Below are 17092 nucleotides of genomic sequence, written 5' to 3'. Positions count from 1 at the left end.
AACATACAAAAAAGATATTTAAATGATGTCATTCTGTTCTCGTTCGCCCGTGCGTCTCGCTGCCGCTAATACATGTACAGACGAGCGAAATGAACGCGAGAACAGGCAAGATTTAAATAAAGAAACAACAGGTAACAAGTAGAACAGCAAATTAACAACACATAACAGAACAAACATAGTTAACACATTATTAGCATCGAAACGGACCCGACTCAGCATAGTATAGCATCTTGTGCCAGTAGTACCAACACCATCGTTATGGTCAATGCTACTAGCGCCACCGTCGGATAGACAATACCACGGCACCCGACGGTGACTATCCGATAATAGTCAGTGTAACTTACTCGCATCCGATAATAGTCAGTTTAACTTACCCAGCAGCGATACCCCACTGGCCAGAAGCAGCGTCCGCTGCGTGGTCGAAGAGCGTCAGTCCTACCAGCGCTACTGTTGGCGCGATTGTCAGGGGCGTCACGAACTTCAGCAAGGAGCCGATCACACCGAAATATCCTGAAACAATGCTTTTAAATGTTAATCCAGAACTAAGTTCCTTTCATATTCCACTAGTTTTAAACTACGTACCTCATTCGTGAACCCATTTATAGTCATTTTCATCTGAATCTGAACCAGCGTTATCTATTGCACCATACCCGACTAAACAACTTATCTCTCCGCTTCTCTAATAAAATGAAAAGCGCTAAAGCAGAAGTTTTCCAATCGCATGGATTTACTTAATCATGAATCTGGAATAACGCGGACACGGCTATAGCCCAGTGGGGCTCACACATTGATGTAGTGGTTCTCAACTGTTCTCCTCTCCTCATCCGTCATGACCAGACATCGTAAACTGCGAGCGAAATCCATTGAAATGACGTATGACGACCAGTTACAACCCTAGTACTTCAATGGATTTTGCTCGCAGTTTACGATGCCTGGTCATGACTTCTAACTCCTCAGTAGGAAACCCTAATAATAGCAAGAAAGCAGCGCGATGCTAGCAGACCTTAGTAAAGTTTGGACTAGAATATCAACGTACCAAGAAAAACCTGGAATAGCGCCGATACAGCAATAGCCCCACTCAGCTCGCACATCCTTGTAGTCCAAACGGTTCTCCTCTCCTCATCAGTCATGGCTTCTAACTCCTCAGTAGGAGGGCAGCGCCAGGCCGGCAGGCCCAGGATGGCCAGGGTAGGAACGAGGAAGGAGATGGTGCCGCCCTGCACGATGGGCAGGCGGCAGCCGAAGGTCGCCTGCAGCCAGGTTATGAGGCCTAGAAGGAACGAATGTAGATATAAAAAACCGCTGTTAACTTGAGTTAAGAGCCTGGAGGCCTTCATCATCACCTAGCGTTTGTTCGGATTGCGACGGGGTCTGCGGGGTGAGGCCCTACAGAATAGGTAAGCCAATTCTGCACGCACTTGGCAATGACATAATGTGGTAGCCTCAATATAAAACCATAGAGAAATATAGGTGAAGAAAGAGTGGTAACTCCATACAGCAGTTTTCTCACCAAAATGCGAGTTATCTCGTTCACTATTCTTTACTTATGATAAAACTAATATGTCGTGTACCTATTTTCATATAGAAATTTGACTTTGAAGGTGGTACTTATACATTCTGTTGGCTTGTCAAGCCAATGCAGAGTTATACTGTCATTCGGTCATCTTAAACTTCTATTATACTTGTCCGTAGGTCAAGGGCCTGACACTCTAATAGAGAAAGATAGTCTTATTGTGATTCCTATAAGAGAAAAGAGAAAATAGTGCCATGCTTTGTCCTTATCACCGACCAGGTGGCATCATAGGTAGGAGGCGATGGCGAAATACCGAAATTTATAATAGTGAAAGAGAAAAAATCCTATGCTGCCCAAATTCTATATGAATATTCTTTCTCTTACCCCCGGACGCTCGGTGGCGCGTCTATAACTACTTGTATATACTATGTCCATGCCGTAAGTACATGTATTGACGCGGGCGAGACACACGATCATTGTGATTATGGATGGTATAGAAAGGATCGCAATCTCTTATGGCAGAATTGTTGTAAAAGTGACCGCGTTAAGCTTTAAATAATAGTTCCTAATCTCTCCGGTGGCGCTAGTTAGGCTCTGGGACATGAGTATAACATGAACCATATAAGGCAACAAATAAGCCGACCAAATTACGTAGGTTGTTTTTGGTAGTATTTCGGTGTATGGTAGCGCCGCCTAATTACTGTTTTTTGATGGACACTTTTCATACATAGAGATTTGGCTCCTTTATACAGTCTCCATGATTGTGATGTCAGTGCACGTTCGAATTTACCTGTAAAGCTAATACAATTTTGCCTGTCTCTAATATTTTATGGCACATTCATCGTTTCCTAGAATCGTCGACGGCAGCGTGTCTAGACATGGTTAAATGTCTAGACTAGCTAGACGAAGCTATAACCGTTGTTCAGGAGCTCTATATCAAGCTAAAAATCGGGGGGAAATTTCGGCTTTGATTCCCGGTTCGGAAGATTTCAGATTTTTAACTGGCTACCGTAAATGTGCCATTTTCAACCAAAAGGGTACTTACTGTCGCTTGTCAGTAAGGCGCTATTTCCATATGGCTTCAACTAGAAATCAACCTTATTGACAAGCGACAATGTGGTACCTTTTGGTTGAAAACGTCACAAATGTAGGAACAAGTTAGGCTGTTAATAAGGGTAATGTTAATGTTATAGTATCATTTCGTTCCATTTGGAGTTGAAACTCTAGGTCCATGGGGTCCCAGCGCGCATAAGTTGTTTGCAGAAATCGCGAAGCGTCTGGTTGACGTAACTGGTGACCGAAGAGCTGGCGGCTTTCTCGCACAACGTATCAGCATTGCGATACAGCGGGGAAATGCCGCCAGCATCCTTGGTACAATGCCTCAAGGGCCTATTTTAGATTTAAGCTAGTTATTAATTTCGTTTACGTAGTACCACTGTATATATCTTGTATGTAAATAAATGAGATGTTAATATAAAGGTCTCCGGCAAGCTCGGTTCTCCATAAAAACGTAGTTACGCTCTCATTTTAAAACGAGTAGCTAATATTAGTTTGCTCTACTTTGTACTTACAATTGGATAAGGTATACCTATGTATGTAATTAGTTTATGTAGCTTCAGATACAATAGCAAAAAAAATACAGCAAATTTAAGTTTTTCATACAAAACTTGTTTTTGCTCTTCGTTTGTTTTATAAACTGGAGCTATATAAACTAATTACAGACCTAAATACCTCTTTTTTAATGGAAGCATCAAATCAAAGGTTATCAATATACCGTAAGACATACAAGACAAGATAGAATGATGACAATCTTCACCGCGTTTATATGTACATAGAGTAACATATACTAGAGCGGTACTGTCATAGTAAATTTTGTAACCCCAGTAAATTCACTGCCATCTGTCGACACACTTAAAAACTAAAAATGAAGATTTATAAAAATACGATAGAATGTATTTAAATATAGATAAATGATTTTTTTTATTTGCATTAATTATTTTTATGATTTTGACCCATGTTCTTTCACTGATATGCGTTAAAATTGTTAAATAACAAACGAAACCGTCAACGCCATCTATACGACTGTAGGCTAAAACTAGTAGCGCCCTCTGAACGAGAATCAAATTTTCTTGATTTTCGAGGCATGTTTTTTCCTTAGACTGTATCCATCTATTACGGAGTTATATCTATCTTTGATATGTATAACTATGAACAAATGAAAAACAAGTGATTTAAATAGATTAGATCCTTATAACAACAGCCCAAGGTTTCTTATTGACTAGTTTGTTTGCATACTCTATAGGCTAAGTATGAAAGGTGGTAAGTTTGTATTAATTTCTTAGGTATATAATACCTTTTGATCTTAAGGCTGTCTAGACAGCAGCAATGAAAGTTGCTCTTATTCCCGATCGAGGACAAACAACATAGAGGTGCTTACAGAAAGTGCACTATTCATTGGATCGGAGCGGTGCCGAGACTCGGCAAGAGGCTCTCGACGAGTGTGTACAGCCGGCATAACAAATATTATTGCTATATTTATAAAATGCACGTTAGTAACCCAGCCTGCCTAGCCAAGATGTCAATCCTTTACGCTCCGTGCAAAGTTACAGTGTGACATGAAAATAATAGAATTTAAATAAAATTGATCTAAAAAAATTCCATACAAAATTGTTACGTCTAAAATGTGATATTCTACGAAGAAAGTAGCGCCCTCATTTAATTTGTACTCTTTTATACCGCACTTATGGATGGTATAGAAAGGATGCCAATCTCTTATGGCAGAATTGTTGCAAAAGTGACCGCTTTCAGCTTTAAATAATAGTTACTAATCTCTCCGGTGGCGCTAGTTAGGCTCTGGGACATGAGTATAACGAACCATATAAGGCAACAAATTGCCCGACCAAATTACGTAGGTTGTTTTTGGTAGTATTTCGGTGTATGGTGGCGCCGCCTAATTACTGTTTTTTGATGGACACTTTTCGTACATAGAGATTTGGCTCCTTTATATAGTCTCCATGACCGCACTGTTGCTTAGACGGATTGTAAGGTCTGTAAAAATTATTATCTGTGGCACGATTGTAGCAAAGCAGTGCAGTGGCAAATTTCGCTGACTCTGACAACCGGGGGTGTAACTCAGTGGTAGAGTGTCTGCTTCGCATGCTGAAAGTCCTGGGTTCAAATCCCAGTACCTCCAACCGTTATTTTTACTTTTTTTTGCAATTAGCTTTGAGTTTAAACTGCACAAAATATAACAATGTACAATTGACGGGCTTGTTCGCCAAATGGCATTCTCTACCACTCAACCATAGAGCAAACGGAGATATACGTACAAAATAGATACAAGAGTAAAGGTATATCGAAATAAGTACTTAATAGTTTAAGAGCCCTTATTCCCTGGAGCGTTCATCGATTTCACGAAATAACACTCAATAGATGGCGTTGACGCGCGGTACGCGAGCGCCGGCAACTATAACGCGTTTTGAACGCAGAGAAGAATAATCTTGATCTTTGTCGATTTCAATAGCAAGTAACATTATTTTTATTGTTATAGCCACTCTTTTATTTTATTTTATATGCATGGTAGTAGTAATTTCAATTTATTATGTTAAGAACATATACATACTTGTACCCAGAGATGACCAGGGTGCCTAGCCAAGATGCCAACCGTTTAGGTACTTATAGTTTACATTAAAACCAAATCTGCAGCTGGCCTCTAAAAAGGGTAATAGAAACGCGATCCGTATGTCTTTCATTTTCCAAATGACCAGGGTGCCTAGCCAAGATGCCAACCGTTTATGGCGTAGCAAACGAAACGTAACTGTCTCTGTCGCACTAATATTGAAGAGTGATAGAGAGAGATTACGCTATTGTTCGCTTCGGAATGAACGACTGGAATCTTGGCTAGGCACTCGGGTTTAGTACCTACAGTTTACGTTAAAACCACTTAAAACCAAATCTGTAGGTGGCCACTGAAATGGGTAATAGAACCGCGTTCCGCATGTGTTTTGCTTTCCAGATAATCAGAGTACCTAGCCAAGATGCCAGTCGTTCGTTCCGTAGCGAACGATAGGGTAATTTCTGTCTATCACTCTTCCATATTAGTGCGACAGAGACGGTTACGTTTCGTTCGCTATGGAGCGTAAACGGTTGGCATCTTGGCTAGGCACCCTGGTCATCTGCAAAGCGAAACACATACGGAACGCGTTTCTATTACCCATTACAGTGGCCAGCTATAGATTTGGTTTTAATGTAAACTATAGGTACCTAAACCTGGGTGCCTAGCCAAGATGCCAGTCGTTCGTTCCGCAGCGAACGATAGGGTAATCGCTCTCTATCACTCTTCCATATTAGTGCGACAGAGACGGTTGCGTTTCGTTCGCTACGGAGCGTAAAACAGAGGCCAGCTACAGATTTGGTTTTAATGTAAACTATAGGTACCTAAACGGTTGGCATCTTGGCTAGGCACCCTGGTCATCTAGAAAGCGAAAGATACAAGGAACGCGTTTCTACTACCCATTTTAGAGACCAGCTACAGATTTGGTTTTAATGTAAATTATATTCTAGGTACCTAAACGGTTGGCATCTTGGCTAGGCACCTTGGTCATCTGGAAAGGGAAAGACATACGGAACCCGTTTCTACCACCCATTCAGAGGCCAGCTACAGATTTGGTTTTAATGTAAACTATAGGTACCTAAACGGTTGGCATCTTGGCTAGGCACCCTGGTCATCTAGAAAGCGAAAGATACAAGGAACGCGTTTCTACGACCCATTTTAGAGGCCAGCCACAGATTTGGTTTTAATGTAAACTATATTCTAGGTACCTAAACGGTTGGCACATTGGCTAGGCACCTTGGTCATCTGGAAAGGGAAAGACATACGGAACCCGTTTCTACTACCCATTCAGAGGCCAGCTACAGATTTGGTTTTAATGTAAACTATAGGTACCTAAACTGTTGGCATCTTGGCTAGGCACCCTGAACAGTCCCGATCACCTAGGCGAAAAAATTTAATATTTGTGCTATAAAATGTACCTATGATTACATTGATCACCTAAGGATCAAGATTTTCTAATCGCAGTATACACCACTTCTCGGAACTAGCTCGTTGATTACGAACGAAACAAACGCCTGACGATCGAGCGCAGGTCCGTCCCCTAAGCGCGCCCGGCGGAGACTGAGCGCGCAGTGTCGGTGCAGCGTGATTTATACGTCTTTTAAAAATATTTAAATTTACGGTAAAATAGGTCCTATTAGTTATGATTATTTTTTTATGGGTTCACATAAAGTTAGAGTTTGCTATAATATTATTTTGAGGGCAAAATATAAGTACAATTTGCGATAAAAAAATATAATGCGACCCTGTTTTCACCGAAAAAATGAAGAAAACTCGGAAGGTTATTTATCATTTTTTTTAAATGAATCTTTGATTTTCAATCATTTTAGCCCCTCGTACAAGATATGGTGAATTGAATTGTAATCATTCATGTACCAAATGATTCTTGTTTACTGCAAAATTGGCAACCGAAATGACACCTTTCACTGCAAATTTTGAAAAATACTCCCAGGAAAACTCATTTATTTTAGGTTTAAAAAGAGAAAATGCAAACTTTAATTATTTCAGCCGCTAGTTTAGGAAATGATTATTTAAGAACGTTAACAGGTTTTGAATAAATACTAATAGTTACGTCGTAATGTTGAATGAAAAAGGAAGCATTTTGCAAAATACGCTCGTTTGTAGGAATAAGGCCTCTTAAGAGTAATTAGAACTTTTGTATGTCGGTATCTAAAACTTCTATGCGCTCCAAAGAAAATATACAGGGTAGAGGGTACTAAGTAAATTTGGGTACGGAAATTTATCTTTTTGTGAAATTCTTAGTATTAAATTTGATCTGTATAATAATAATTCAATATTATTATGGAATAACATCAATAAATTGCTGTGATAATTAGTAGCTTAAGATAATATATATGTACGTTATTTACCATTCATAAGTGCTTGTTGCTAGGCCTAAAATCTAAATGAATAAAGTAAAGAATATTTTGAACTTTGAACTTTGCGCTATAGTATAAAATAATGGTATTGAAATCGAGCGCCTGATGGAAAGTTATGAGCAAAGTTGCTGCGTTGTGAGTCCGCCTCCACAGGCGCTACAATATTTGTTGCTTTATAAATATAGTAAGCCATTCTGATTGTGTTGTAACTATTTTAACGTAGTTTATTAAGTCGAATATCAATCTGCGAATTTCTTATACCTATAACTCGTCAAGGCCCTACAAGCATACAGAATACAGACAGCCTGATGATAAACAATGAAGTAGAAAACAAATAAAACATTTTATTGCTGAATCTCATGTTATAGTTCCTATATAATATATGTAAAATATAAATAGTTACTAAGTACAGTTGTAGTTTTTATGTCGTGTAGTAACTTTGTCTAAACATCAAAATATTATATTGGAATATCATTATTCAGTAGAGCTTCTATTGAATAATAGTAAATTACCATTCGAAGGGTCGGTTGCACCACTGTTTCTCATCGTTAGAGTTCGCAAAATTTTATTGTATGGAAAGTTTCATAGTAAACCGCCGCGGCGCGCCGGGTGACGTTGATCAGTCTGTCAAGTGCGGATGGTGCAACTGGCACTAAGTATTCTAACCATTACGTTAGAGCCATAACTAGGGTTGCCATACGTCCTGTATATACATATACGGGACTGTCACCGTAAATTTTACCTATAAAAAATCCTATAAATTTAATATAATAATTTTTTTTTTTAATAATATAATATATTTATTGCTTTCACATTGGTAAAATTACAGATGTTCTTAATCGATAATGTATCACAACATGACACCCTGTAAGGGCATTGCAATTTTATCTATCTACTCTAAACTAATACATATGTAAATTAAACACAGAATTTATATTGTATTTCTATTTTTTGAATAGTTTATACCTATTTATCTATCAGTATCAGTACCTACCAGTACCTATCTAGGAAAAGTGAATCTAATCTAGATACATTAATCTCCTTCCACTTATCTTAGTTATGAGAGCAAGCTAATTCTAATTGAATTGCTTCCTGATGATTAGGTACTACAAAGGTAATCATTGCTTACTCAAGTATGTTGGTATAAAATACTATAAATAGTAGGTATAGTTACGACGTAATATATATGTCTATGCTCAAAAAGAATACCTATAAAATATATGTCGGCTTAGGGCCGTTGTCAGGGTCCTTGGGTTGCTCAAGATCCGACATGTGGGCGTGTAAGACGACTATTTTAGCAGTAGTAAGTAAAACAATGGAACACTTTTAATATGCGTTATTTTGATCAAAACAAATGACGCATTAATCACTTTCAATAATTAACAACAACAATGATTTACTAGGAATATTCTAAGTCAATCAATAGAGGCACAACGATCCGTCGGAGGTTCGCAACAGAATGCCGGCGCGGGTGCAGTGGACCGGTTTTTATGCCTCCCCACTGCTTGTCGCCGCACCGCTCCGAAGTTTCGTTAGGTGGCGCCATCTGGTCTGAAGCGCACCTTGGCCTCAATTAAATCAATAGATCATCTTATTTTATTTTGCCGACACGGCCTTCCTGACTTTCGCACGTCCTCGGGCGCTTAATCTGTAAACATTTACCATAAATTTCACTTTAATCTTAATAATAATTAAATTAGACATCATTCATAACATCACTTTGACTACAAATCAATTCATCACACTTAGATCACTCCAACAACTTTCGTCCTGCACTTGTTACAGCTCTGCGCCTCGATCTGGGGGCCGACACTCATATAGAGTGAGGCAAGCCAGAAGATTGCAGCCAGTCAACAAATATGCAGCTCACCTTCACACAAAACTCTGCAGCCTCACATTCGGCTAGTCCCAAGGACTACCGGAATGTCTTTCATTTCATTATGCACCTCAACATCTACTACTATCGTACTATTTTCATTAGTGTCGCTTTTATTATGCCGACACGGTCTCATCCTCCGCATAAATCTCATCACAAAGCCTCTGCCACTTCGGTCAGCCCAGCAGCTCGATTTCAACGCGTACCCTCATTTTAAGAATATCATGACCTATTAATACAGATTCTAATAGGCTACTATCACTAACGACGTACAGCAATATCTCTGATGTCAACTGTTGCACTAACGTACACATTGTTAGTGCCTGTTGCAATTGCTCGTTACATATGACACCCTCATGTACGACCTCCAAAAGAACAGTTTCGTGAAATGAAAATTTAACCATTAAACCTCAAATTGACATTTCAGAACCAGAATCAAAAATTAAAATGACAGCTTTTACACCCTCATGTACATCCTCCAAAAGAACTGTTTCGTGAAATGAAAATTTAACCATTAAACCTTAAATTGACATTTCAGAAACAGAATCAAAAATTAATATGACAGCTTTTACCTGCTATATTTAGCTCACCAGTCACCGCTTGCTTGGAACATTGGTTAACTTCCTTGATCGTCACATTATCTTTGTTACCTTTGGCGGCTTGGCAGGTTGATGACAGGTGTTCAGGCTTACCGCAGGTATAACAGATAATTGGGCGTTTTTCTTCTGGTCGAGAGGAGGGCTGCTTTGGAATCTGTAAACTGGTAGGTCTATTCAAATGACAGTTAACTATATTGTGGCCAACTTCACCACATTGATGACATGTGCCGCTGAAAGTGCGAAAATCAAAATACTGTGGTCGTTTATTACCGGTGTGTTGGTCGAAATCATCATCATGTTTCCTTTTTAGAAGACATACACCTCGCAAAACTCGACACAAATGAGATTTTGCAGTTATAACATGAGCATTTAGTTCGCGTCGCATATTCGGGTCAGTATTTGATAGAACCGATATGGCAAAGCCAGTAATCACATTCTCAGGTAAATCAACATTAGGAATCTTTTCAATTAATTGCCATAGTCGTACAGCAGCATCAGCAGCAGTTTCTTTGTTATTTATTTGGAATTTAATAATACTATCAAAGTAGTCCTGCATAAGCATTGGCTTAGCAAATTTGGATAATAACAATTCCTTTATACTGTTCCATGTCATACAGTCAGTTTTAATTTTTGTTAAGCACGAAGCTGCACGACCACGCAATGCATGTGTTAAAGCCAATAATAAATCGGTACCTTCAAGCTTCCTTTGTTTTATTATCACCTCATTTATGTTGCACCATCCTTCAATGTCAGCGTCAGCATCCTCCGGGTCAAAACGAATGAGCTTCAGCGGCGGCCCAGGCGCCCAATTAGGTATCACTTGAGATTGTAAACCGCTTGCCATATTACGCAATACTCGCATAATAATATCAGCGTCATTATTGCTTGCACTCGCGGATGGTTTATCTTGCATACTTTCACATTTGCTTTTGTCGTCACTGGGTTCTTTTGTCACTTCTGATGTCGGCTTAGGGCCGTTGTCAGGGTCCTTGGGTTGCTCAAGATCCGACATGTGGGCGTGTAAGACGACTATTTTAGCAGTAGTAAGTAAAACAATGGAACACTTTTAATATGCGGTATTTTGATCAAAACAAATGACACATTAATCACTTTCAATAATTAACAACAACAATGATTTACTAGGAATATTCTAAGTCAATCAATAGAGGCACAACGATCCGTCGGAGGTTCGCAACAGAATGCCGGCGCGGGTGCAGTGGACCGGTTTTTATGCCTCCCCACTGCTTGTCGCCGCACCGCTCCGAAGTTTCGTTAGGTGGCGCCATCTGGTCTGAAGCGCACCTTGGCCTCAATTAAATCAATAGATCATCTTATTTTATTTTGCCGACATATATTTTCCTCCCGCGGATGCTTCGGCTGTGGAATGAGCTCCCTGCCGAGGTTTTCCCGAGGGGCTACAGTATGGGGTTCTTCAAAAAACCGGCCAAGTGCGAGTCGGACTCGCGCACGAAGGGTTCCGTACCATTACGGAAGAAAACAGCAAAAAAATCACGTTTGTTGTATGGGAGCCCCATTTAAATATTTATATTATGCTGTTTTTAGTATTTGTTGTTATAGCCGCAACAGAAATACATCATCTATGAAAATTTCAACTGTCTAGCTATCACGGTTCATGAGATACAGCCTGGTGACAGACAGACAGACAGACGGACAGCGGAATCTCATAATAGGGTCCCGTTTTTACCCTTTGGGTACGGAACCCTAAAAAGGAGTGTACAGGTTTTTAAAGGGTCGGCAACGCGCATGTTGGCCATATTGATAACGATTTACGATAACGATCTGGTGTTGCAGGTGGTGTTAGGCTACGGTTACTGCTTACCATCAGGCGGGCCGTATGCTTGATTGCCACCGACGCGACGTGGTATAAAAAAAAAATATGCTCACCTGTGACAAAAATCATAGTTGAGATGATGGTGGATCGATCAGGGTCTGTCTCTCGCATGCACAGCGCGGGACACAGAATGAAAGGGATCGCCACGATGGCTCCGATCATCGTCAAATAGTGCTGGAACAATAGTTTTGTTTGTAAGGGGGCAAAGTTGTGACGTTTTCAATCAAAAGGTACCACATTGTCGCTTACCATAAGGACGAAATTGGATTGTATCTTTATACGAATAACCTGTCAGAGCGTTCTTATGGCAAGCGACAATGTGGTACTTTTTGATTGAAAACGACACAGTTGTTGTTTAACTCCTTATGTTGATACCCGAGCAAGCGAAATATTCCAAAGCGAGAGGTTCGAAAAGTGAAATCTTGAGCGTTGCGAGTTGTGAGTTTCAAAGCACGAGGGTTAAATAAACTTTGCTACCGAATATGTTCTAGTCTCACGGGAGTTCAATAGTTAAAATAACCAACATATAATGAAACTCAACACGTGCTTCGTCTGACGTAGGCGAACACTCGCGAACGCGGGCGGGCCCAAGGCGTTCGCGTTCGCAACGAGATCGCCCACGTAGGACACTTCTATTAGGTATAGGATTGATTCACCCCGCTCCGCGCCGCGCCGCTTCGCGTTCGCATGTTGTTCGCCTACGTAGGACGCCGCGTGACCAACTTGACCAAGAGGTATCCTCATATATATTAGGTACGGTACGTTATACCGGGACAATCTTAATATTATCAGTCTTTCGTATGATGCTGAATTCGTGCTGAAATATTGCCAAAGTTATGATATGCTTGTTTTGATCCGAATATAAATTTTAGTAGGTTACTGACTTCTATAAAACCCGCCTCCGCTCAGTATTTCTTTAATGGATAATTAATGACTTCGTTAATTAATCTAATCATTAAAGAGCCGGTTTTACTCAACCAAGTTTTTAATGAAGCGAGAATGGTGCTTTCGGTGGTTTATAACCCTGACCCCTGACCCAAAAGTTGATGAAAAATGTAAATATGGTTTTAAACTGCCTAGTTAATGATTCGGGCTTGACTGCAGTGGCGTAACTAGGGGGGGGGCAGAGGGGGCAAGTGCCCCGGGCGCCATCCAAGGGGGGGGGCGCCAAAATGGGCAAAATACAGCAGCAGGGAAACTTTTGTCAGTATCGTCCGTCACGGGGCGCAAATTATGAATTCTCGAGTTATGAATAGTATCTAAGTATATCGTCGCCTATTAGGTGCTAGTAGCCATAGTACATTTGTTGGTTAGGGGTTACTTCGATCTGTGTAAGATAGTCCCCAAATGTGACGTTTTCAAAAAGTACCACATTGTCGGTTGTCGATAAGGTTGATTTCTAATTGAAGCCTTATGGAAATAGCGTCTTATTGACAAACGACAATAAGTGCCCTTTTGGTTGAAAATGGCACAAATATTATACAAGCGCATGGAAGAATTTAAAATAAAATCAACCAGGCGATCATAATCAAAAGGCAGTTACCTGCAAAGCCATGAAGATGCACAGATACCACGCGGGTACGTCGTCGATTCCGTAAGTGACGTTACCCTCCCGCTTATCGTCGTTCTGCTTGCCTGGTACATCCTCGCCGGTTTCTGGTTCACCCAGCTGGGAAACAATATGTGGGCATAATAGGCTAGATGACAAATTTTCATTAAAGATATCAATCGATCAGGTTTTTATTTTTTAGGATCAAATGTCTATATGGGACCCATTGCATTAAAGCAATACAAGTCAGAAATGATAGCCAAAGTCCGACAGTCTTACTTCACTTCACTCGCGAAACGCTCCAAACAAAACGATAAGTGAACGTGACGTCAAGTTCACGGAGAGCCCATTTTGAATGTATGGACAAAACAAGAAAATTGCGTTTTTGTCGGTGAAATATTACGTTTATGTATAGTTGCCAGTTGCCATAGAGTATTTTTCTGGATAAAATGTAAGGAATCAAATGGTACCCTATTTTTTTTTCCTTTTTGGAAGTTAAAAATTACATAAATTTTGAAACTTTCAAGTCCTGTATTTTTGTATTATTTCCATATATTGTTTTAATATCTACATTATTGTGATAAATTGCTCATTTGCTATCTATGTTACTAGATTTTGTTATAAAATTCAACACGTGTTATCATCCCTATGGGAATTTTTGTAAGCAGGGGTGCTAAGCAAATTTTTTTGCTGTCTATATTTTCCGTCACGTGTAGGTAGTCACTAAGCGCCACTTACTAAAACACTCACGCGCAATAAAAATTGGGCACTATGTACAAACATCTCCGTACTAACTAACTCGTTTTCATTGTTCACAAGTGTATTTGCACAAGATATTTACATGTAGTCTCAACAAGGTTATGGGTTTAGTGGCCTTACGGCGGTCCCTTCCGATACTTGTTAAAGTAAATCGTTATCAATATGGCGCTAACTATCAACAAATTGATGGTCAGTGGAAGATACATACAATACCTGTCTGTCAGTAACTTGTCTCAGAGTTAAGCGAGCGAGGTATTCAAAGTGATCTGAACAGCACGCTTATGCAACTAGGCCCACGAAGCGTAAGCGTATCGTAAAAAGGTTACGAGTACGAGACGCGTAGAGTTCTGGGCACCAAGCGTCGCGTAAGCATCGCATAAGCGTAATCGTTCTGTTTGCATCAAAAATTCTTTACGCTTACGCTACGCCTACGCCTGTCATAATGACGACAGAAATCTCATGCGCTACGCCATAATTATATTATTATTCTCTTTGCGCTACGCTACGACGACGCTTCGTTTGCAGACTTATTTGACCATGTGCGTTCTCGTTCTACGCGCGTATTACGAATATTACGATACGCTTACGCCCCAAGTGCTAAGGGCCTTATTTAGTTGAAACGCAGTATATATATTTTTTTTTTTTTTTTTTTTTTTATTGAGTATTTTCGAGTTTTAATAGTCCCTTTAAAATAAAAAAGGGAAATTAAACTATTATTATGTTTCATGTTAATAGTGTTAATACTTACTTTCAATAAATAGTTATTTGTTTTACAAGGGGGTAAAGTTGTTGTTTAAACTCTCGTGCTAATTAATATTGATACCCGAGCAAGCGAAAGATTCCAAAATTGAGTTCTAAGAGCATCTTTAGCGTTGCGAGGACTGTAAGGCACGAGGGTTGAACAAATTTTGCCACCGAGTAAACCCAACCTTTTTAACCACACTAGGAAAATACTGACTGTAAAATATCAACCCAAATCAATTCAAAATGAATTTTATTCAAAATCATCATTAAGTCAATTCTACCAGCCAATATAAGGAAACAACTCCACATTTGCATTTGATTACTTTGCCACACATGTGGATAAAATTCAACTTTCTCATCAGCTTTTGAACAATTAAGAGAGCTTTTACCAGTTGGTGTGGTGAAAAATACATTTACAAACAAAACTTGGAACGATCAATAGTATAAGAGAGAAGAATCGATAATTGAGTGTATCAATATAGGATCTCCCTACCTCTCATTAAACTTTTAAAACTTTGCCCCCACAATTCCGATGTCTGGGTTACCGATTTATCCGCTAAGTACCAACAGTTTAACTTGAATAATTGCAACTACAGATAACTTACATTTACTTCCATTTCACAACACTTTTATTTTTACACACTATACTAACTTTTTTCACTCCAAAAATTAGATACCTATTCACCCATATCCACCCTATATTATACCATTATCTATAAGTTCTACAACACGACATTAGAATAGATTAGAATAAAGTAGAAATATTTTATTCGTGAGCACAAACAGAATCGAAATATAAGTATGTATACTTATATTTCGAATGATCACTAAAGGTAAAAGTCGATAAAAGTATAAAATGGGCTTAATAGTTTCAATCCAAGAAAAGTATTAAGAAATAAATAAACAAAAGAATATCGCGACGCAACACCACAGACTAACTGTGTGTTGAACATGTGTAATTCAAAACACAACTGACTGAAGCTACTCAATACTATCATTCGAGCAATTAAAGTGGCTGTTGTCTTATGGACGATTCATACTTTACGCAAAGAAGAAAAACGTTGGGATGGAATCGCCATTGGCGAGTGACCAAATGTCACAATTTTACAAGCTTCTAATAAAAACGATTTTTTTATTAGAAGCTTGGAAAAATATTTTATAAGTATATACCGGGTGTTTCATGTAACAGGAGCATTAAAATTAAATTAAGCTGTAGGCTGCACTCCTCAAACTGACCAACATTAGTTCAGCAAGTTTTAAAAATAACTTGTTATGTTTTTTATTACACTTTAAAGTTTATTCTAAGATGCAGTGTATTGCAAAATTTGTTATGTTTAAAGGGTGACAAGCAACGTTAAACACACAGATGGCAGCGTACATTGAAAATAATATTTAATTAGTATGAAAAAGGTATAATCTAAAGATTTCATAATTTTAAAAAGTTGCTGAACAAATGTTGGTCAGTTTGAGGCGTACAGCCTCCAGTTTAATTTATTGTTCCTGTTACAGGAAACACCGTGTATATTATTGATTCGATCTCAGTTAACGCAGCCAAATTAATAAATCAAAATTCTGCTCATACTGTCTTGCTGATTGTGTTATTAATTTAGCAGATTCGATTTGGCAAATGATTATCCGGTTCGAAGGACCAATAAATTATAACGGCTCGTCGCCCGGAAGGGCTAAGATGGCCGGCTCTTTATCATTTGTCATCATGCCTGTCACGTTCTAACAAGTATGTAATTGCGAGTGACGCATGACATGACAACTGATAAAAACGCGACCATATAATACCGCTGCAGAAGTCTATAAAAAGGTCTCCCATTCCTTTATACTTTAAATCTGTATTTTGACAAATCAAAATTGCATTTGTCTTCGCAACTTAATGAGGGCTAACGCGTATGAATTCGCCACTAGGGGCGCTAGTGTAGATGGTGGTCTTTTCCATAGTTCGAAATGTCAAATGTCACTAAACTTGTCACTTCAATGACTGACAGCTGTTCTTTGCTTGTGCTTTTAGATCACCATCAACAGAGGCGCCTACTGGTGAGCAAAAAAACGAGAGCCCTCATTTTGATATGATGTCTAGAGGATAACAGAATACTTTTCAACGCGGCGCGCTACGTGTGAATAGTCCTTTAGAACATACCAGACACACTTTTAGCTGACTGAGAGCGATTGTTTCCTCATGAGGAGTATTCTATTCTGC

At 39.2% G+C, this 17092-nt stretch overlaps 1 protein-coding gene and 1 non-coding gene across 2 annotated transcripts in view; one reads left to right on the top strand and one right to left on the bottom strand.

Annotated features, from left to right (window-relative positions):
* LOC134744457 (solute carrier family 23 member 2) overlaps nucleotides 1-15620 on the bottom strand; it is a 52274-nt gene extending 36654 nt beyond the window's left edge. Inside the window, exons 1-5 of the mRNA XM_063678272.1 lie at nucleotides 15489-15620; nucleotides 13375-13500; nucleotides 11885-12005; nucleotides 1037-1270; nucleotides 375-510 (exon numbers count right to left, since the gene is read on the bottom strand). Of these exons, the coding sequence (XP_063534342.1) occupies nucleotides 375-510; nucleotides 1037-1270; nucleotides 11885-12005; nucleotides 13375-13500; nucleotides 15489-15500 (629 nt within the window). The 5' untranslated portion in view covers nucleotides 15501-15620. The remainder of the gene's footprint in view (nucleotides 1-374; nucleotides 511-1036; nucleotides 1271-11884; nucleotides 12006-13374; nucleotides 13501-15488) is intronic.
* On the top strand, nucleotides 4635-4706 carry Trnaa-cgc (transfer RNA alanine (anticodon CGC)). Its single transcript has one exon. It is a non-coding gene; the product is annotated as a tRNA-Ala (tRNA).
* Nucleotides 15621-17092: the final 1472 nt, after the last annotated feature.

This window comes from Cydia strobilella, chromosome 9 (assembly GCF_947568885.1).
Source record: "Cydia strobilella chromosome 9, ilCydStro3.1, whole genome shotgun sequence".
Taxonomy (NCBI): Eukaryota; Metazoa; Arthropoda; class Insecta; order Lepidoptera; family Tortricidae; genus Cydia; species Cydia strobilella.
Note: the sequence above shows the minus strand (reverse complement) of the source record. Positions and strands in the feature narration are given on the sequence as shown.